This window comes from Dama dama, chromosome 9, assembly GCF_033118175.1.
Source record: "Dama dama isolate Ldn47 chromosome 9, ASM3311817v1, whole genome shotgun sequence".
Classification (NCBI taxonomy): Eukaryota; Metazoa; Chordata; class Mammalia; order Artiodactyla; family Cervidae; genus Dama; species Dama dama.
In genome coordinates this window covers 68,203,966-68,222,712 of record NC_083689.1, presented here as the reverse complement: position 1 = coordinate 68,222,712, position 18,747 = coordinate 68,203,966, and the positions used below count along the sequence as shown (strand labels likewise).

General features: G+C 39.8%; 2 protein-coding genes and 1 non-coding gene across 6 annotated transcripts in view; 1 reads left to right on the top strand and 2 right to left on the bottom strand.

Moving 5' to 3' along the window:
* MRPL22 (mitochondrial ribosomal protein L22) overlaps nucleotides 1-4,818 on the bottom strand; it is a 40,389-nt gene extending 35,571 nt beyond the window's left edge. The window contains exons 1-2 of one of the 3 annotated variants that reach the window (XM_061151812.1): nucleotides 4,570-4,818; nucleotides 4,447-4,489 (exon numbers count right to left, since the gene is read on the bottom strand). In XM_061151812.1, the coding sequence (XP_061007795.1) occupies nucleotides 4,447-4,489; nucleotides 4,570-4,736 (210 nt within the window). In that variant the 5' untranslated portion in view covers nucleotides 4,737-4,818. The remainder of the gene's footprint in view (nucleotides 1-4,446; nucleotides 4,490-4,569) is intronic. The other 2 variants (XM_061151815.1, XM_061151814.1) reach the window with 2 other exon arrangements.
* A 2,310-nt stretch (nucleotides 4,819-7,128) lies between these two features.
* Nucleotides 7,129-7,235, bottom strand: LOC133062946 (U6 spliceosomal RNA). The gene has a single exon (XR_009694265.1). It is a non-coding gene; the product is annotated as a U6 spliceosomal RNA (small nuclear RNA).
* A 1,842-nt stretch (nucleotides 7,236-9,077) lies between these two features.
* The window catches only part of GEMIN5 (gem nuclear organelle associated protein 5), a 42,901-nt gene continuing 33,231 nt past the window's right edge, over nucleotides 9,078-18,747 (top strand). For both annotated transcript variants that reach the window (XM_061151811.1, XM_061151810.1), the window contains exons 1-9: nucleotides 9,078-9,330; nucleotides 10,202-10,362; nucleotides 11,169-11,350; nucleotides 14,140-14,291; nucleotides 14,492-14,611; nucleotides 14,734-14,866; nucleotides 15,886-16,051; nucleotides 16,919-17,131; nucleotides 17,933-18,018. In XM_061151811.1, coding sequence (XP_061007794.1) covers nucleotides 9,165-9,330; nucleotides 10,202-10,362; nucleotides 11,169-11,350; nucleotides 14,140-14,291; nucleotides 14,492-14,611; nucleotides 14,734-14,866; nucleotides 15,886-16,051; nucleotides 16,919-17,131; nucleotides 17,933-18,018 — 1,379 coding nt within the window. In that variant the 5' untranslated portion in view covers nucleotides 9,078-9,164. The remainder of the gene's footprint in view (nucleotides 9,331-10,201; nucleotides 10,363-11,168; nucleotides 11,351-14,139; nucleotides 14,292-14,491; nucleotides 14,612-14,733; nucleotides 14,867-15,885; nucleotides 16,052-16,918; nucleotides 17,132-17,932; nucleotides 18,019-18,747) is intronic.

Sequence of the window (18,747 nt, the reverse complement as noted above, 5' to 3'; positions counted from 1 at the left end):
GTACCATTTCAATCATAGTTTGTGATTCGTGGGACCTTTGTCACTTTTCGGAAATACAACCTGAATTGTTTAAGGAGTAAAGTACCATATGGGATTCCCTGGTGGCTCAGATGGTAAAGAGTCTGCCTGTAATGCAGGAGATCTGGGTTTGATTCCTGAGTCAGGAAGATCCCCTGGAGAAGGAAATGGCAACCCAGTCCAGTATTCTTGCCTGGAAAATCCCATGGATGGAGGAGCCTGGCCGACTACAGTCCATGGGTCACAAAGAGTCGGACACGACTGAGTGACTTCACTTTCAAAGTACCATACTGTGTACAATTCACTTTCAAATGATTCAGGGGAAAAAAAGCATATATATTTATAGAGAGCTAAAATTATGAGTTCAGCTGATGAGTCCAGCTGAAGGACATTGTAATATTCTTTAAACTTTCCTATAGAATTGAAATTTTTCAAAATAAACTGAGGGAAATATTTCATCCTTTAATACAAGGGCCGCTGCCCATACCACTAATCATCACTGTGTAGTTATATACATAATTGTGTATCATCATTGTGCTTTTGTTTACTTATCATGTCCCAATGCAAAGATTCCTACACTAAGGATGATGAAGTTACAAGTCAAACTATGAATACTATATGCATTCTTCTGGGAACATGTTTTGTGGCTTTCATCAGACTCTCAAAGAAGTTTGTGACTCAAATTTAAGAACCACTAACCTAAAGGGCAAGGAATCACAACCCCCTCAGGTCACAGGTTAAGATTAAAAGAGCACAAATAGACATGGTTGTCGAACCTGCTGGTCATAGCAATCAGAACAGCAACAGCATAGATACATTAAAAAACAAGAGACAGTTTCCCCTGGTAAGGGTGACACTGCACTTGAAAATATGTGGGTTATTTTCAAATATCTTTTGATATTGATTTCTAACATAATTCCACAGTGATAAGAGAACAGACTCTGTATGATTTCAATACCTTTAGACCATAAAATATTTGCACCTTGTTTTATGTCCCTGAATATGATCCAGTGTCTCCTAACTTAGTCTATGGGAACTTGAATAGAATTTTTATCCTACTGTTGTGTGAAACTTGTATAAATCTTAATTATGTTGAATCAGTTTATGGTTCTTTTCAGGTCTACTATATCCTTCTACTTTTCTGTATATTCATTCCATTAATTTTTGAGCATTTGATATTGAAGCTCTAAGTAAAACTATTAATTTATCTACTTAAAAAATAATTGTAATAAATAATGGAACTATATGCAACTCTTTTCTGTATTTTCCAAGTCTCCTGTAAGTGTGTTATCATACTTTAATAATTAAAAAAATAAAAAAGAGGGAAAAAAAAAGAATTAAAAAAAAAAAGTAGGGCTGATGGGTGAAGTAGGTAACCTCATCTAAGAGTGTTGAGTACCCACTGATTGATTCTAGCATCAAATATGATTCCTCTCAAACAACTTTACAGCAGTATCATCTCCAACACAACATTTTCACAGTGCCATGCACTATAAGATATTTTACGTATTAAGTCTCTTAATTCTCACAACCATCCTTGAAGTTAAATATTATCCTCATTCTTTGATATGAGGAAAAACTGAAAGTGAATCTCAGAGAAGTTAAGCAAATGACCGAAGGCCACAACACTTGTGCCTGTCAGAAACCTGAAATCCAGTTCTATCACCTGTAGTCCAGGGTTTTTCAAATATATCACAATGCTGTCATCATCTTTCCACCAAATTGCTGATTCATAATATTTCCAACTCGGTTTTTCTTGTGGAGAATTTTAACGTATGCACACCTTAGTAACTACTGCCTTCAAACTTTTACACCAGCTCTTCTATTTTTAAAACACCAAACCATACTCTTCACTCTTTAAACTTTAACATCACCTCTTCCAGAAAGACTCCCCTGATAAAACCTTTAAGGGCTCATCACTCGTGTCCCTCCCATGTGTGATACAGCACCATTTTAAGCCAGAGAATTTTTTGTTTAGATCCTAGATTTGCCATGTAACCTTCAGTAAGTCACAAAACTTCCCAAATGCATGCATCACTAAAATGGGAGACTTAAAACTTAAAGGCTGGAAATTGCCTATCTGCTACCAAATATAACCTGTAGAAAAGGATTTGGTGAGCAGCATTTTTAAACCCAGTTCAGTGTCTTTACAGGAGGAGATGCATTCAACTGACTGCCACAAACCCTACCACTCTTCTCTTTTTACAACCACTATGTCTCTACAGTTCATTTCTATTATCTGTCTGGCATTTGGTATGCAATGAGGTTTCCAACCACTGGATTTGAGATTATCAGTTATACCTTTTCTATTTAGTTTTCATGTGGTCATTTCCCCACTATAAAGTCCAAAATGGGGATTCATCAATTATGTAACTTCAAAGCTAGAAAGAGATTATCTAGCAAAATCCAACCTTCCTGTGTTACACAGATGAAAAGACTGAAGCCAAAGTGCTTTAGTTACTTGCTCAGAGGCTCCCAATACAAGTCAGTGTGGGACAATTTAAATCAACCAGAATAAACAAAATATTCACTTTGTGCAAGACCCTACCCTGGAGCTACAAAGTGAAACAAGAATTGTCCCTAACTGTCCAGGATATACTAGATAGGAAAGGACAAAGACTTATATATATATATCCATATATATAGATATATATAGATATATATATATATATATGAAGCCATTATTTAAGAAACATATGCTAAGAGAAAGAAGAAACTGACTTCATTTTTTTTTTAATATTTATTTTTTATTTATTTGGCTGCACTGAATCTTAGTTGCAGCATGTGGGATATTCATTGCAGTGTGCAAGATCTTTTAGTTTTGGCATGTGGGACCTAGTTCTCTGACCAGGAATTGAACCTGGGTCCCCTGCAATGGGAGTGCGCAGTCTTAACTGCTAGGCCACCAAGGAAGTCCCCATTTCTTTCATTTTTAGTGAGATCATGAAACGGAAACATTTAAACAGGGATTTGAATAATGAGAACTGCTGGATTGTTTTGTTTACGATTTCCCCATGGCCTTTACTCACAGAAAAAATTTATCTTCACATTTGTTCTCAATCTGACCAACTGGAGCAGAGAAGTGCATTATCGAAGAAATGGAGAAGGGCTTTGAGGGCTGCTGTTACTAACAGAAAGGGAGGGCACAGCATGAAAAAGCCAAGAAATACGTAAAGGCACAGCATAAACAGAAAAAGTAAGGAAATCAGCATGGCTGAGGGTAGAGTGATGAAAAATAATCTATGAAAGCAAAGTGAAGACAAATCCTAAGTACCAGTACTTATTTTCTTCTTCAGCCACCTCTTCATCCCTTAAGCCAAGAACCTAAAACAAAGCTAGGTATAATACGAACTAAATAATAGTTTATAATGATAAAAACACTAATGGCAGCTAAGATTTAGGGTGGGATTATTATACGCCATGCACTGCATAAAACACTTTATAAACATTATTTCATTTAATCCTAATTTAAAAATCTATTAAGTAGGCACCAATAATCCTCTCATATCACAAAACTGAAGCTTAGGAAAAATAAGTAACTTTTCCAAAATCAAACTGTTAAAATGTGGATTCACAACTTATCAGATGTGTCCAAAACCTATGAACTACACCAAAATTAATGTTAACAAATTTATCAATCAGAAAATTTACAATCAGATTATCAACCTCCACATAGCCATAGCTGTACTACATTAGAAGGACAATGAGAAGCGGGCAGAGAAAGCCTCTTACCAGTACTGACTAAAATTCATTCCCTAACCTTAAGGAACACTTTATCCTGAGGTCAAAGAATGCTCTAAAAAACACAGTATAAAGCCTCGAAATTCTGTAACTGTGGGACCTTGAACACAGGTCCCTATTTTACATTGGGGGCTTCAATTTTCTTGTCTGAAAAAATGGGTATAGCAGTACCTACACTATGTAGGATGTGGTAAGAATGAGATAATGCGCCTAGAGATTTTAACACAATGTCAGACACGATGTAAACTGCAGCTATCTACAATACAATCACTGCCCATATAGGCAGATAATTAGATAACTAGAAAAATATGCTCCCAACTTGGTGGGAGAATCTAGGAAGTATCCAGAAAAGGCATTTATCTGTCATTGATAACCCTCTTCCCCGCAGGGCTATGCAATACGGGGGTAAAACAAACGGGGTGGCAAAGCTGAGATTCTAGTGTACCGTTCGCCAGCCTCAGGGTCTAAAGCAGAGCCTGGCACTTAAGCTCTCAAGAGGATAAGACGGCTGGATGGCATCACCGACTCAATGGAGATGAGTCTGAGTAAACTCCGGGAGTTTAGTGATGGACAGGGAAGCCTGGCGTGCTGCAGTCCACGGGGTCGCAGAGAGTCGGACACGACTGAGCGACTGAACTGAACTGGATTGAGGCCGGGACCCTTCCGCAACTCCGAGGCGACACTTACCCCAAGGCCAGCTTCCCCCTGAGATTCTGCACCCATAACGTACCTGCAATATCAACACAAATCGTTAATTCAGATTCCCACCTCCCTCCCTTCTTCCACCACTTAATCATCAAGAAATCTTACCCAATCGTTCCAGTATAACCGCCGCCATCTTTCTCCCTCCGTCTACGGAAGCCTTTGAGTTCAGAACGCCCTGTGCGCAAAACGCATGCGCAATTCTCCGGATTTGGGTTTTGTTGGGTTTTTGTTTTTTTTCCCCTTCTTATCGCGATACCGAGCCGCACCTTCATTCGCCGCGTTCTCTTGGAAACCGTCAACAAGAGGCGGGTGCTTAAGGTGGGGTCCCGTAAGCCTTGCTTCGGAATGGATTACTCAATGAGGGCCAAAGTCTAGCGAGCTTCCGAAAATTCGTCGGGATCCAGAAAAACTGCGAAGCCTCACAAATGGTCTGAAAGTATTAGGAAAATAGACCGTGAACCAAGCCAACTAACCTGGGAGGACTTCAGTTTTCTCAAAACAAAAATAAGTATCGCTAGGGCACAGGCTTGTAAAGAACACTAGAGATTGTATGAAAGTCCTTTTTAAGAACTCAAAGTATCAAAGTTAGTCACTCAGTGGTATCGGACTCTTTGCAACCCCATGGACTGTAGCCTGCCAGGCTCCTCTGTCTATGTAATTTTCCAGGCAAAAATACTGGAGTGGGTTGCCATTCCCTTCTCCACGGGGATCGTCTCAACCCAGAGATCGAACCCAGGTCTCCTGCATTGCAGGCAGATTCTTTACCGCTTGAGCCACCAGGGAAGCCCATTTTGTATAAAATAAGCCACAAGGATATATTGTACAGCACAGGAAATACAGCCAATATTTTATAATAACTTTCAGTTGGGTTCGGTCGTTCAGTCGTGTCCAACCCTTTGCGACCCCATGGACTGCAGCACGGCCAGGCCTCCCTGTTCATCATCAACTCCCAGAGTTTGCTCAAACTCATGTCCATTGAGTGGGTGATGCCATCCAACCATCTCATCCTCTGTCGTCCCCTTCTCCCGCCTTCAATTCTTCCAAGCATCAGGGTCTTTTCCAAGGAGTCATCTTCGCATCAGGTGGCCAAAGTACTGGAGTTTCAGCTTCAGCATCAGTCCTTCCTATGAATATTTAGGACTGATTTTCTTTAGGATGGACTGGTTGGATCTCCTTGCAGTCCAAGGGACTCTCAAGAGTTTTCTCCCAACACCACAGTTCAAAAGCATCAATTCTTTGGTGCTCAGCTTTCTTTATAGTCCAACTCTCACATTCATACAAGACTACTGGCAAAACCATAGACTTGACTAGACAGACATTTGTTGGCAAAGTAATGTCTCTGCTTTTTAGTATGTTGTCTAGGTTGGTCATAAACTTCCTTCCAAGGTGTAAGCATCTTTGAATTTCATGGCCGCAGTCACCATCTGCAGTGATTGTGGAGCCAAAAAAAATAGTCTGCCACTGTTTCCACTGTTTCTCCATCTATTTGCCATGAAGTGATGGGATCGGATGCCATGATCTTAGTTTTCTGGATGTGGAGCTTTAAGCCAATTTTTTCACTCTCCTCTTTCACTTTCAAGAGGTTCTTTAGTTCTTCACTTTCTGCCACAAGGGTGCTGTCATTTGCATATCTGAGGTTATTGATATTTCTCCCAGCAATCTTGATTCCAGTTTGTGCTTCATCTAGCCCAGTGTTTTTTATGATGTACTCTGCATATAAGTTAAATAAGCAGGGTGACAATATACAGCCTTGACATACTCCTTTTCCTATTTGGAACCAGTCTGTTATTCCATGTCCATTTCTAACTGTTGCTTCCTGACCTGTATACAGGTTTCTCAAGAGGCAGGTCAGGTGGTCTGGTATTCCCATCTCTTTCAGAATTTTCCACAGTTTATTGTGATCCACACAGTCAAAGGTTTTGGCATAGTCAATAAAGCAGAAATGGATGTTTTCCTGGAACTCTCTTGCTTTTTCGATGATCCAGCAGATGTTGGCAATTTGATCTCTGTTCCCCTGCCTTTTCTAAAACCAGCTTGAACATATGGAAGGTCACGGTTCACATACTGTTGAAGCCTGGCTTAGAGAATTTTTTTTTTCATTTATTTTTATTAGTTGGAGGCTAATTACTTTACAATATTGTAGTGGTTTTTGCCATACATTGACATGAATCAGCCATGGATTTACATGTGTTCCCCATCCTGATCCCCCCTCCCACCTCCTTTCTCATCCCATCCCTCTGGGTCATCCCAGTGCACCAGCCCCAAGCACTTGTCTCATGCATCCAACCTGGACTGGTGATCTGTTTCACACTTGATAGTATACATGTTTTGATGCTGTTCTCTCAGATCATCCCACCCTCACCTTCTCCCATAGAGTCCAAAAGTCTGTTCTATAATCAGTGTCTCTTTTTCTGTCTTGCATATAGCGTTATTGTTACCATCTTTCTAAATTCCATATATATGCGTTAATATACTGTATTGGTGTTTATCTTTCTGGCTTACTTTACTGTGTATAATGGGCTCCAGTTTTATCCATCTCATTAGAACTGATTCAAATGTATTCTTTCTAATGGCTGAGTAATATTCCATTGTGTATTATGTACCATAGCTTTCTTATCCATTCGTCTGCTGATGGGCATCTAGGTTGCTTCCATGTCCTGGCTAAAAAAAATGGAAAGCTTCACGAATTTGCGTGTCATCCTTGCGCAGGGGCCATGCTAATCTTCTCTGTATCGTTAAAATTTTAGTATGTGTGCTGCCGAAGCGAGCACAGCTTAGAGAATTTTGAACATTACTAACATGTGAGATGAGTGTAATTGTGTGGTAGTTTGAGCATTCTTTGACATTGCCTTTCTTTGGGATTGGAATGGAAACTGACCTTTTCCAGTCCTGTGGCCACTGCTGAGTTTTCCAAATTTGCTAGCATACTGAGTGCAGCACTCTCACAGAATCATCTTTTGGGATTTGAAATAGCTCAACTGGAATTCCATCACCTCCACTAGCTTTGTTCGTAGTGACGCTTCCTAAGGCCCACTTGACTTCACATTCCAGGATGTCTGGCTCTAGGTGAGTGATCATACCATCGTGATAATCTCGGTCGTGAAGATTGTGGAGTTAATCTTCAAAAATTGTGAATCACTGTTATATACTTGAAATAAATATTGTAAATCAACTACACTTCAATAAATAAATAAAAATAAGGAAAAAACGGTTCAAATACTAAGTATGATACTAATCTTCAGGTTTACCTCCAAGAGTTAAGAGTTAATATCCAGCATGCACTAGCTACCATATATATCCAGCAGACATTTCACTAAATCTCATATAATCCTCACAGCTAGATCCAACCCAACTAGATCTGGATCGTGATCTTACTTCTTCAGCTGAGAAAAAAGATTTATGACAGGTTAAAGTCCCTGAGATAATAACTGGTAAAAACAGTGGTCAACCTAGGGAAAAATATTTATAATAGGTTAAAGTCTCTCACATAATAACTGGCAAAAACACTGGCCAATCGATGGGGGAAAAGATTTATAATAGGCCAAAATCTCTCAGATAATAACTGGTAAAAACAACAGTGGCTAAAAACCATCTAGGCTTCGGTGCCACCAAAGTTTAGTGTTCTTACCCACATCCAAATATATATAATATATATATTATATATATATATAACTATATATTTTATATATAGTAATTATATATTACTATACATATGTATTATATATAATATATATATAATATATTATATATATATAAAACTTCTCTTCAGTAGCATAGATAGTTCAAGTTTCCTTTGCTACATATTCAAGAGTTCGAGATACCCAATGCAAACAAGCAATACGAAGAAGAGTAAGTGCATAAACGGAGCATTTTAGGCCGTTTGAGGTGAAAGGAAACTGGTTCTTTTTCCTCCACAGCACTTAACACATACAGTTCCTTCATAGAGTTGGTACTTAATCACTTCAAAAGAGAGTTACTCTATTCTGCTTCTCCTTGAGTATCAAAACCCAGAGCTAGAATTTCCACCCAGTTAGAAAACCCTTGTTTTTTATTTCTGATCAGAATTTTTACCTTTTTGTTAGTTGGCTTCTTGTAGATACTATAAAAGCATCTCCAGAGCTAGCACGGCAGAGAATAAACCATCAGGGCGGGGAGGTGACTCCATCAGTCTAACCTCTTAATTAACTTTCTTTGTTGTCGTTAATGAGAATATCTAACCTCTGGACTGGGCTTCCTTGGTGGCTCAGACGGTAAAGAATCCGCCTGCAATGCGAGAAACCTAGGTTGGATTCCTGAGTTGGGAAGATCCCCTGGAAGGGGGCTTGACAAGCCACTCCAGTATCCTTGCCTGGAGAATTCAATGGACAGAGGAGCCTGGCGGACTGCATAGTACATGGGGTCGCAAAGAGTCGGACACGACTGAGCGACTAAGCACACAGCACAACCTCTGGCTAGCTAGGCTGCAGCGGTACCAGACCCCGAGGGTCTGGGAAGCCAACTTCACCCCGGGGCCCCGCGGGTCCCAGGCTCGAGGCGTCAGGAGTCGAGCGCGCCGTGAGGTTTGGACCTTCGCGCGCGCCGTAGCGGCGGGCCGAGAAGGCGGGGCTCCAAGTCAACCCCGCCCCCTTCCCGGCTCCAGCGTGGGGCTACGAACGGTCTGCTCCCGTGGTTGCTTCCCTCATCCCTGGTTGCCAGTGATTATGGGACAGGAACCGCGCACGTTGCCGCCCTCCCCTAACTGGTACTGCTCCCGATGCAGCGATGCCGTACCCGGGGGCCTCTTCGGCTTCGCGGCGCGGACTTCGGTCTTCCTTGTCCGCGTGGGCCCGGGCGCGGACGCGATCCCAGGGACGCCCCCATTTCGAGGTAAGTCCCCACTTCATGACCCCAACCTACCTGCACTAACTGCGTTCCCCGGGGGCGCCGAGAGGGCGTGGCTAGCCACCTCACCCCGCCATAGATGGGGAAACTGAGGCTCGGGCAGAGAGAAGGGTCTGTTCACAGTCGTCTAAACTGAGTCGTGTCCGGGTCACCAAGGCTGAGCTCTACACCACGCTGTGTCTGAGCGGTCCCGCCTCCTGGCTTTCTCAGCGTGCATCCGCTGGCTTACTAAAAAGTTATCCATGTGTCTTTCCAGGTATTTATAACACCTAGGCCTCGCTTTCTACAGCTCCAGGCCGTAAGCGAGATCCTGCAAATATATGATACTCACTTCTCTAAGATAAATGACTTGAGCTGAATGCTTCCAGGCTCCAGCTAGGTTTTGGTTATGCCTTGGGATACGGCATGCCAGATACTTCTTTTCTAAAAGACTTCTAGCCAGATCTAAATACAAATCCCTTTTATATTCTTCATTGGAGCTGCTCCTCAGCCTGAGAACTAGGCACATCAAGCGATATGAACGTATTTTACAGTTAAAAAGACTGAGTACCAAGGAGATAAAACGATGAAGTCAGATGGCACAGCCAATATCTGCACTTGAGGTTTCTAATTGTGGGTTTCTGGATATTTTTGTTATTCCATGGAATGTGAGGCCGCAGTCACCAACAACAGTTAAGATTCTGGCAGGGAAAAAAAAAAGATTGTCAGGTGACTTTGGGGAGTATCATAAAATTAATTCTTGCCTGAATTTTTCCCAAGAAATAAACCATGGCCCCAAATTTGGAAAAAAAAAAAAAAAAGATTCTGGCAGGAATCTTAGATAGCTCTTTAACCTGCAGCCTGGTTTTGCTTGAAGTCATAGGCGAGTTGGTGGGACACACGGAAAAGGTGTCTGGCTTCACGTTTTGTCATCACCCGGGTCAATACAATCTCTGCGCCACCAGCTCCGATGATGGGACTGTGAAAATCTGGGATGTAGAGACAAAAACAGTTGTGACGGAACATGCACTCCATCAGGTACCATAGCTTACTTGTTTCTCAGACTGTTCATATATATCTGTGTCAGAGTTCTCCTGCTTTAAGTATAGTTTTGCTAGCTCCTCTGTGCTAGGTTAACTTTTATATATATGCATTTAAAATTAAATATAATTTAAAATGTATATATTATATAAACATATTATAAATATATAAATAAAATTTATATAATATATATAAGGTAAACTTTTATAATTGTGTTTGTTCATTAGATCAGAAGGTGTATATTGTAAAGGTACCGCAAAAATTTTTTGGAAGGAGATACGTATAAGTCAGAGGTCAACAAACTGCACTGCTGCCTGCTTTTGCAGCTTGTTTCACTGGAATACAATCACAGCTGTTCATCTTAGTATTGCCTACAATTTTGACTATTGCTGCTTGCAGGCTACAATGGCAGAATTGAGAGTTAAAACAGAGACAATATGGTCCACACAATCTAAAATACTTACTCTCTGGCTCTTTACACGAAAAAGATTCCTGATATAAACTGTGAGTGAAACTTATTTCAAAACTAGATGGTTAATTGATGTACCTGCCTAGAAAATGTAGAAAAGAACTCAGTTAATCTTAGGAAGAATTTTGCATTAATCTACAAAGGAAGAAAAAATTTAATCGTTCTTAGCCTGAATTCTCCTATCATTTGATTATAATATAATCTTGCTATATGTGTGGTCCTAACAGTATTTATTAAGTACCTATAATATACCTAGCATTATACAGATTAAAAACTAAGTAAAAATTAAGCAATAACAAATGAGAAGCAAATACATCTTTCCTTTGTTTTAAAGCACACCATATCAGCATTGCATTGGTCTCCTCGAGTAAAGGATCTGGTAGTATCTGGAGATGAAAAAGGAGTAGTTTTCTGTTACTGGCTTAACAGAAATGACAGCCAGCACCTCTTTATAGAACCCAGGACAATTTTCTGTCTTACTTGCTCGCCTCATCATGAAGATTTAGTAGCCATTGGGTAAGTACTATGCCATCTGCACTAATAATTTATTTTTGTTTATGATGTTATTTTGTATTTTCTTTACCTTTTCCTATCCCTTTATTCCTCAAGGGAAGCCATTTACAGGTATTAACCACTCTCCCTGCACCCCTAGTATCATTATTCCTGTGACCTCCAGGTCCTCACTGTATTTTTCTTTCCTTGGTTTCTGTGATACTGTACTTTCCACATTCTTCATACCTGATTTCTTCAGTGAATCTCCAAATGTCAGAAATGTCCTCTTTTACTCCTCTGTACATAACCCTTGGTTATATTAATAACATTTATTCCCATAGTGTCAAATGACTCAGCTCTGCTCTGATTCTCAGCTCTTCCACTCAATTGGGAAAGCAGTGTGGCATTGGGATCCGTCTCCCCTGTGATCAAGGTGTCTTCACATGAGCTGCCTCAGTAGGCGGTCCCCTCTCCCTTAATGCTCCATTTACTTCTCTTTCAAAGATGTCCATTCTGTCTAGTTTAGAGATGAGACATAAGCACAAGAATCTAAGAGGAGAAAGTTCAACAGGAGAGAATTCAAGAGACTTGGAGGTGGGGTAGATACACATGGAAACTTTTCCACAAAGTCTGTTGCAACAATGTACATGTAGACATGAAGCCAGAGGAGGTATATGGGGGTCAAGGGAGCATTAAATGGAAGATAACAAAGGCATGTTTCTATGCTGATGTAAATGAGGCAGAAGAAGGGGAGTCTATTGCAGGGGTGAACAGTGATGAATACAGGAGTGATAATGAGAAGTCAAGAGGGAATTGGCTCCAGATCACAAGTAAAAGGAACCAGCTGAGAATGTGGAAATAGGTGTAAGTAGTTTCACAGATCTGCTTGGAAGAGAAGGGTGTTTCATTCTGATGACTTCTGATTTTTTGTGAGGCACAAGTCAAGTTCAGAGTGGGGAAGGAGCTGGATGCAGGAAGAAGGTATGAAAAGAGTCATCTCAGAGAACAGGAAAATGAACTTTCTGAGGGAAACTGCAGGTCCCCTGTTCCTGGTTGAGTGCGAAGCCGAGGATCATACTCGTGAATTTTAAGCAAACTACTCAAACTGATTGAGAGTCAGCCAGGTTTGGGGTTTTGTAGAGTAAATACCCTGAGAAAAGGGGGAACAAAGGAGATGAGGATTTTATTTAAGGAGTGATTATAATGAATCCATCATGTGGGCATGAACAGGAAGACAGGTGTGGGTGAGTAACACTGAAAATGGAAGGGGTCTGTGATCAGAGGTCTCCATGAAATGGGAGCATTGTGGTAAGGGTACAAGAGACGGAGCAGAAAGGGTGGTAGGCAGGGGTCAGAGAATGGTAAATCAAACTGACCTTGACAGATGAGCAGAAATTCACAGGAAGAGGTGAGTCTTTCATACAGTCAAACAGGATTGAATCAGAATGATTTGTTTTTAAATGTTCTCCAAAACAGTGATTAGTCCCTGAAGTCTTGATTGAAATTGCAAAATAGCTTGATCACATGTCTGTTAGGTTATATAACTTGATGGTTTTCAAAGTCTGTATCTTCAAAGATTTGATATATTCTATGATTTTTTTTGTAATAATAATAAAGTAATAATAAAGTTGTAATTGGGAAAAAATTTTTTTAATAAAAAGAGAAAGCTGTAGGATTATCTAATGTATAGGAAATGTAAACAGGTATGCCCACTTTGGAGAGCAATTTTGCACTTTCTAGTAAAGCAAAAATGTGACTAACATTCTGGCAGTTCTGTTACTAGGCATCAAACTTGAAACTGTCTTAAGTGTGTGATAAGATTATTAATTAAGTTTATTATATATGTATAATCTTATAATAATAAGATTATTAATAGCATTTTATGTTATAATAGTAAAAAAAAAAAGTGAGAGCCTTTCAAAAGGAAAATAAGTAACTAAACTTGAAGTATATTCATACAGTGGAGTACTATATAATAGTATAAATGACTGATCAGGGACTAGTTACATGTGTCAACATGGATGACTCACAAAAAGAATGAGTGGAAAAAACAAGCTACAGAAAAATAGACATGTTACCATTTATATGAAGCTTTTAAATGTACAAAGTAATTTTGTATCTCATTTAGGAATATATACAAAGAAAGTCTAGAACTGATACAACACAAGATTCAGGAATAGCAGTTTACCTCTGTGGAAGAGAGGGGGAGAAATTTGATTGGGATGAGATATACAGAGGATTTCAACTGTACTGCAAAGTTTTTTTTTTTCCTTAAGCTAGAGAGTAGATATTTCTTTATTGGGTCTGAAATACTTCATCATTTAAAGAAAAAAAACTATTAGAATTTCTCAATTTCTTCTAAATTAAAAAAAAATGACAGTCTTGAAATACTCAGATCTACAGGTTAGAATTCTGCAGCTTTTGTTAGAAAAGTAAGATTACTTGTAAAAGTAAAAAGATATTTTTAGTGTATTAGGACAAATTCATTTCCAATTAGGGGGATTGCTGGCCCCTTTCAGGACTATTTTTCTTTAACGTTTCCCTTGAGCACAAGCATGCTGTGCTGTCAACCTTCATGCTGGGCAACATGTATAGTATACCATAGTACCAGGAATTTGATCATGTGATCAAAATATGAAATAAGTATACTTTGGAAAAAGGACAGAACAAAATTATTGCTTGCTCTCTTTCCTCCTCCGATCCCCACCCCCGGCCCATGCACTTAACTTTTAGAAATAAACAATAACTCCTAAGCCAAAATGTTTCCTAGAAAGACTGTATTTTTCAGCAATATTTCTGACCTTGTTTTTTAGCTACAAGGATGGCATAGTGGTTATAATTGACATCAGCAAGAAAGGAGAAGTTATGCACAGGCTTCGAGGACATGATGACGAGATCCATTCCATAGCCTGGTGTCCCCTGTCGGGTGAAGACTGTTTATCCATAAATCAAGAGGAAAATTCAGGTAGAGATGATTTAAGAGGGTTCAGTACTCTTTAGACCCAAAGAACCAAGTGGGTAGAATAGTGTCATTTGAATTACATTTAAAACTAGATTTTACAGATCAAATCTATGAAAATGATAGTTACAGGAACCCTTGCAGACTCGTTTTTTATTTAATGAGTGCATTTTTAATGCAAATTAAAATTACCATCTCTATCATAGAAGAACCTGAAATTCCCAATGGGAAAGTTATAGCACAAACTGCAGTAACAAAAGGCTGCTACTTAGCCACTGGGAGCAAAGACCAGACCATTCGGATCTGGAGCAGCTCTAGAGGCCGAGGTAAGACTAATTTGACATTTTCTTTGTGATATAACCTCTGTCAATCTAGTAAAAGCTTTTTTACTGTCTTGTTATCCTGAGTGTGTGTCTTGACTGTCCATGGAACTTCTTTTAATCTGCAGGGGTGATGACTTTGAAACTGCCCTTTCTTAAAAGAAGAGGAGGGGGTGTAGACCCAACTGTTAAAGAGCGCCTTTGGTTGACACTCCATTGGCCCAAGGATCAGCCAACTCAGCTGGTATCCAGCTGTTTTGGGTAAGTTTTTTTTTTTTTTGTGGGGGGGGAGGGTGTCATGCTCTCGGACACATTTTGTTTTCCTCTCTAGTCTCAGGAATTCCTAGGCTTCTCTTTCTAGACACAGAAGATGGAGACAGCAGTGGCTGAGGTTTATGTTATGATGGGCCATTTGTAATGGAAAAGTCATGGAATTAATACCAGTGCTGTCTAATAAGAGTTATGAAAAGATCAAATAAGTACAGCCGCTGCTTGTTAAGCATGGACTCTGAAGTCAAGCAAATTTCACAATCAGTCCGTTACTTATCAGCTGATCATAAGCAAGATCCTTCACTTTTCTGAGCTTCAGTGACTTCACATGAATAAAGGGGCGGTAATAGTGTTTCCTTTCTCATAGGATGATTATGACCATTCGTTAAGCAAAATTTATTGAGCACCTATTTCTAGTTGCTTGAGATGACAAGTGAATTTAACAATGTCCCTGCTTTTAAATGAGGTAATACAGGTAAAGCATATAGGAACCTCCCAAAGTGTTAGTCATAATGCTACTCCCCTCACTGCTCCAGAGCAGACATATGTCTTAAAGCCCTTGTGGTTATACAAATTATGGTGGCATTTTATAATTAAAGCTGTTAGGAAAATCTGTTCAGAAGGTAGTCTAGTACATTTGCATGGTTCAAAAAGGATGAAAGGATATAATAAAGCTCCATTTAAAAAATTTTAGCCACACCACGTAGCTTGCAGGATCTCAGCTCCCTGACCAAATCAGGCAACTGCAGTGAAAGCACCGAGTCCTAACCACTGGACCACCAGCAAACTCCAGAGCTCCCTTTCCACCTCTGCCTTCTCTGCTTGGTTCTCCTCGCCATAGGCAATAGTTTCTTTTGTTTTTGCACCTGTCTTAGAATATGTAATTTGTCTCTCCTTAAAAGAACAATGAACAGAAAGTATTTTGCAGCTGAGGGCCCACACTCTGGCCCAAAACCACTTGTTTTCAGATTGTTCATGAGAGAGAACTGCTACTTGTTTTTCCTTCACAGAGGTGAACTGCTTCTGTGGGATCTCACTCAGTCTTGGAGACGGAAATATACCCTCCTTAGTGGTTCATCAGAAGGGCAAAATCATTCAAGGATTGTGTTTAATTTATGTCCTCTGGAAACTGAAGATGACAAACAGCTGCTGCTTTCCATATCAATGGACAGAGATGTAAGAACAGCTTATTTTGCATTCAACACTGTATAGTGGTGATTTATGACTTGGATAGGATTAGAGGACTTCTTTAAGCTATCATCAGTTCTCACACCTCACCTCACCCCCAGGTTCCAATTTCAAAGTTACTGTTTCTGATTGGCATTAAATACATTAGCAGTAGAGAAGTAAGGGGAAGGGGAGGAACAACCAAGATGTCTTTTTGTTAAAGCAGATACAATAAGGAGGAGATGTGTGCATGGAAGGATGTGAGAGGTCATCATGGTTTAGCTTTAAAATATCCTTATCTATAGTTTAGGTAGCAGAATCATCTGCTCTTGGCAGTCTCTGTAAGACAGAATTGGCTTTATCTAAGTAACCTTAGTGTTTTGCAATAAGCAAAGCTTGTTTGATAGAGTTTGTTTTCTCCCAAGTCACTGTGAAGTCAAGTGAAGATTAAAAACTTAGCACTCCTCTTCCAATGGCTATGGTAATATATTTTGCCTTTTGAGATAAACTCTGACTCTTCCACTGTCCTGGGACAATCGTCATCTTTTTTCTTTCTTTACTTTTTTTTTTTTTTTTTGGTTTACCAAATGAGATTATCAATGCTGTAATATTGTGGAAAGGCCACTGGACTCGGAAATAGGAAGCCTGAGTTCTAGTGTACTGTATGCCTTCAATTCACTTGGCATCTTATGGAATAAATGTATTCCAAGATCTCTTTGAGCCCTGTAATTTACTGCTTTTTTTTTTTCTAATTCCTACTGGAATAGTTAAGTTACATTCTCCTGCTGCACTCGTTGAGCCCATTCTGTCTGAAATGTTGATTGTTTTTCCTGTTTCTCTGATCTTCATAAAGATCCTAACCCTTGACCTTTTCAGGTAAAATGTTGGGACATGGCCACTCTGGAGTGCTGCTGGACCCTGCCTTCCCTTGGTGGGTTTGCCTACAGTCTGGCTTTCTCTCCTGTGGACACAGGCTGCTTGGCGATAGGCGTCGGGGACGGCATGATCCGCGTATGGAATACACTCTCCATAAAGAACAACTATGATATGAAAATTTTTTGGCAAGGTGTCAAGTCCAAGGTTACAGCGGTAAGGATGCTTTCTCTGAGCTTGCCATGCACTGTTTGCAAATAACTAACTCTCTCTTAGAGAATACCTGTCCACACAAATGAACTCTACCAGGAATTCACACTTCTTCAAGAGTATTTTTGATGCAATTTGAAACAGGGAAAGCACAGGGATCCTCCCTAACCAAACACATTACCTTCTAATTCAGAAATTTGGCTTTGTTTGTAAAATTACATTTTTATTCAAGTCACCCTGTTTTCTAATAGTAAGAAATTTAAAATAACCTGGATGTGCATGTGTTCATAGGCGGTACATTAAATTATAATATAACCACATGGGGAATAATAATGTTTGTGATTTAAAAAACCCACAGTACAGAAGTGTAGAAAGCAAAATGTTTTCTTTTCCACCCTTGACTCCATTCTCCCGCTTCCATAATCCAAAGCACTGTTGATGTATCTTTCCAAGCTTTGTTAATTAATAATAGAATCATATTTTCTAAATTGTTCTGGAATCTTTTACTCCCTACCCAACAGTGTGTCACGCACATCATTTAAACATTTGATCCTATTTTTGCTTTTCAACTATATATAAAGTTTACTCACAAAAAATTTCTAGAAAGATACAGAACTGGCAGTGGGGTGTTTTGGATGGTGAAATTACAGGTGACTTTATTTTTAATACTATTTCTCTTTTAAATAATGAGAATTTGTTACTTTTAAAATTAGAAGACACCAAGAGCAAGAAATTTTTCCAGTTGAACGCTGAAGTATAACCTAATGAGTCCCTTAACAGTGCCCCTCTCTTCATATTTCCTTGTAGCTGTGCTGGCACCCGACCAAGGAAGGCTGCTTAGCTTTTGGAACTGACGATGGAAAAGTGGGATTGTATGACACCTACTCCAACAAGTAAGAAATAGATGATCCTTATTTAGCCCATTGACCAAAATGTTAGTGAGTTCACTTTGAGTTCATAGACCCAGATGTTTATTTATCATAGTAAGACTGGGAAGCATCTTTAAGATTCTGACTCTGCGACTGGGACTTAGAACTCAGAATTTTATTTTTAAAACATTTTTTCAGGTGATAGTGATGGTTTAGCCCATCTGACCTGTGAACACCACTGAAGTTTGTTGTTTGTTTTTTTTTTTTTAGGAAAACATTTGCTTTTGTTTTCCCTCAACAATTTTTTTACTAAAGTTTTCAGGCATCCAAGAATGTTAAGTTATACATAGGGGCTTCCCTGGTGGCTCAGATGGTAAATAATCTGCTTGCAATGCAGGAGACCCAGGTTTGATCCCTGAATTGGGAAGATCCCCTGGAGAACAGAATGGCTAGCCACTATAGTATTCTTTCCTGGAGAATTCCGTGGAGAGAGAAGCATGGTGGGCTAGTCTAAAGGGTCGCAAAGAGTCAGACACAACTGAGCGACTGACATTTATGTGGGCTTCCCTGGTGGCTCAGACCATAAAGAATCTGCCTGCAATGTGGGAGACCCGGGTTTGATCCCTGGTTGGGAAGATCCCCTGGAGAAGGAAATGGCTACCACTCCAGTAGTGTTGAGTGTAGAATTCCATGGACAGAGGAGCCTGGCGGGCTGCAGTCCATGGGGTCACAAAGAGTCAGAAACAACTGAGC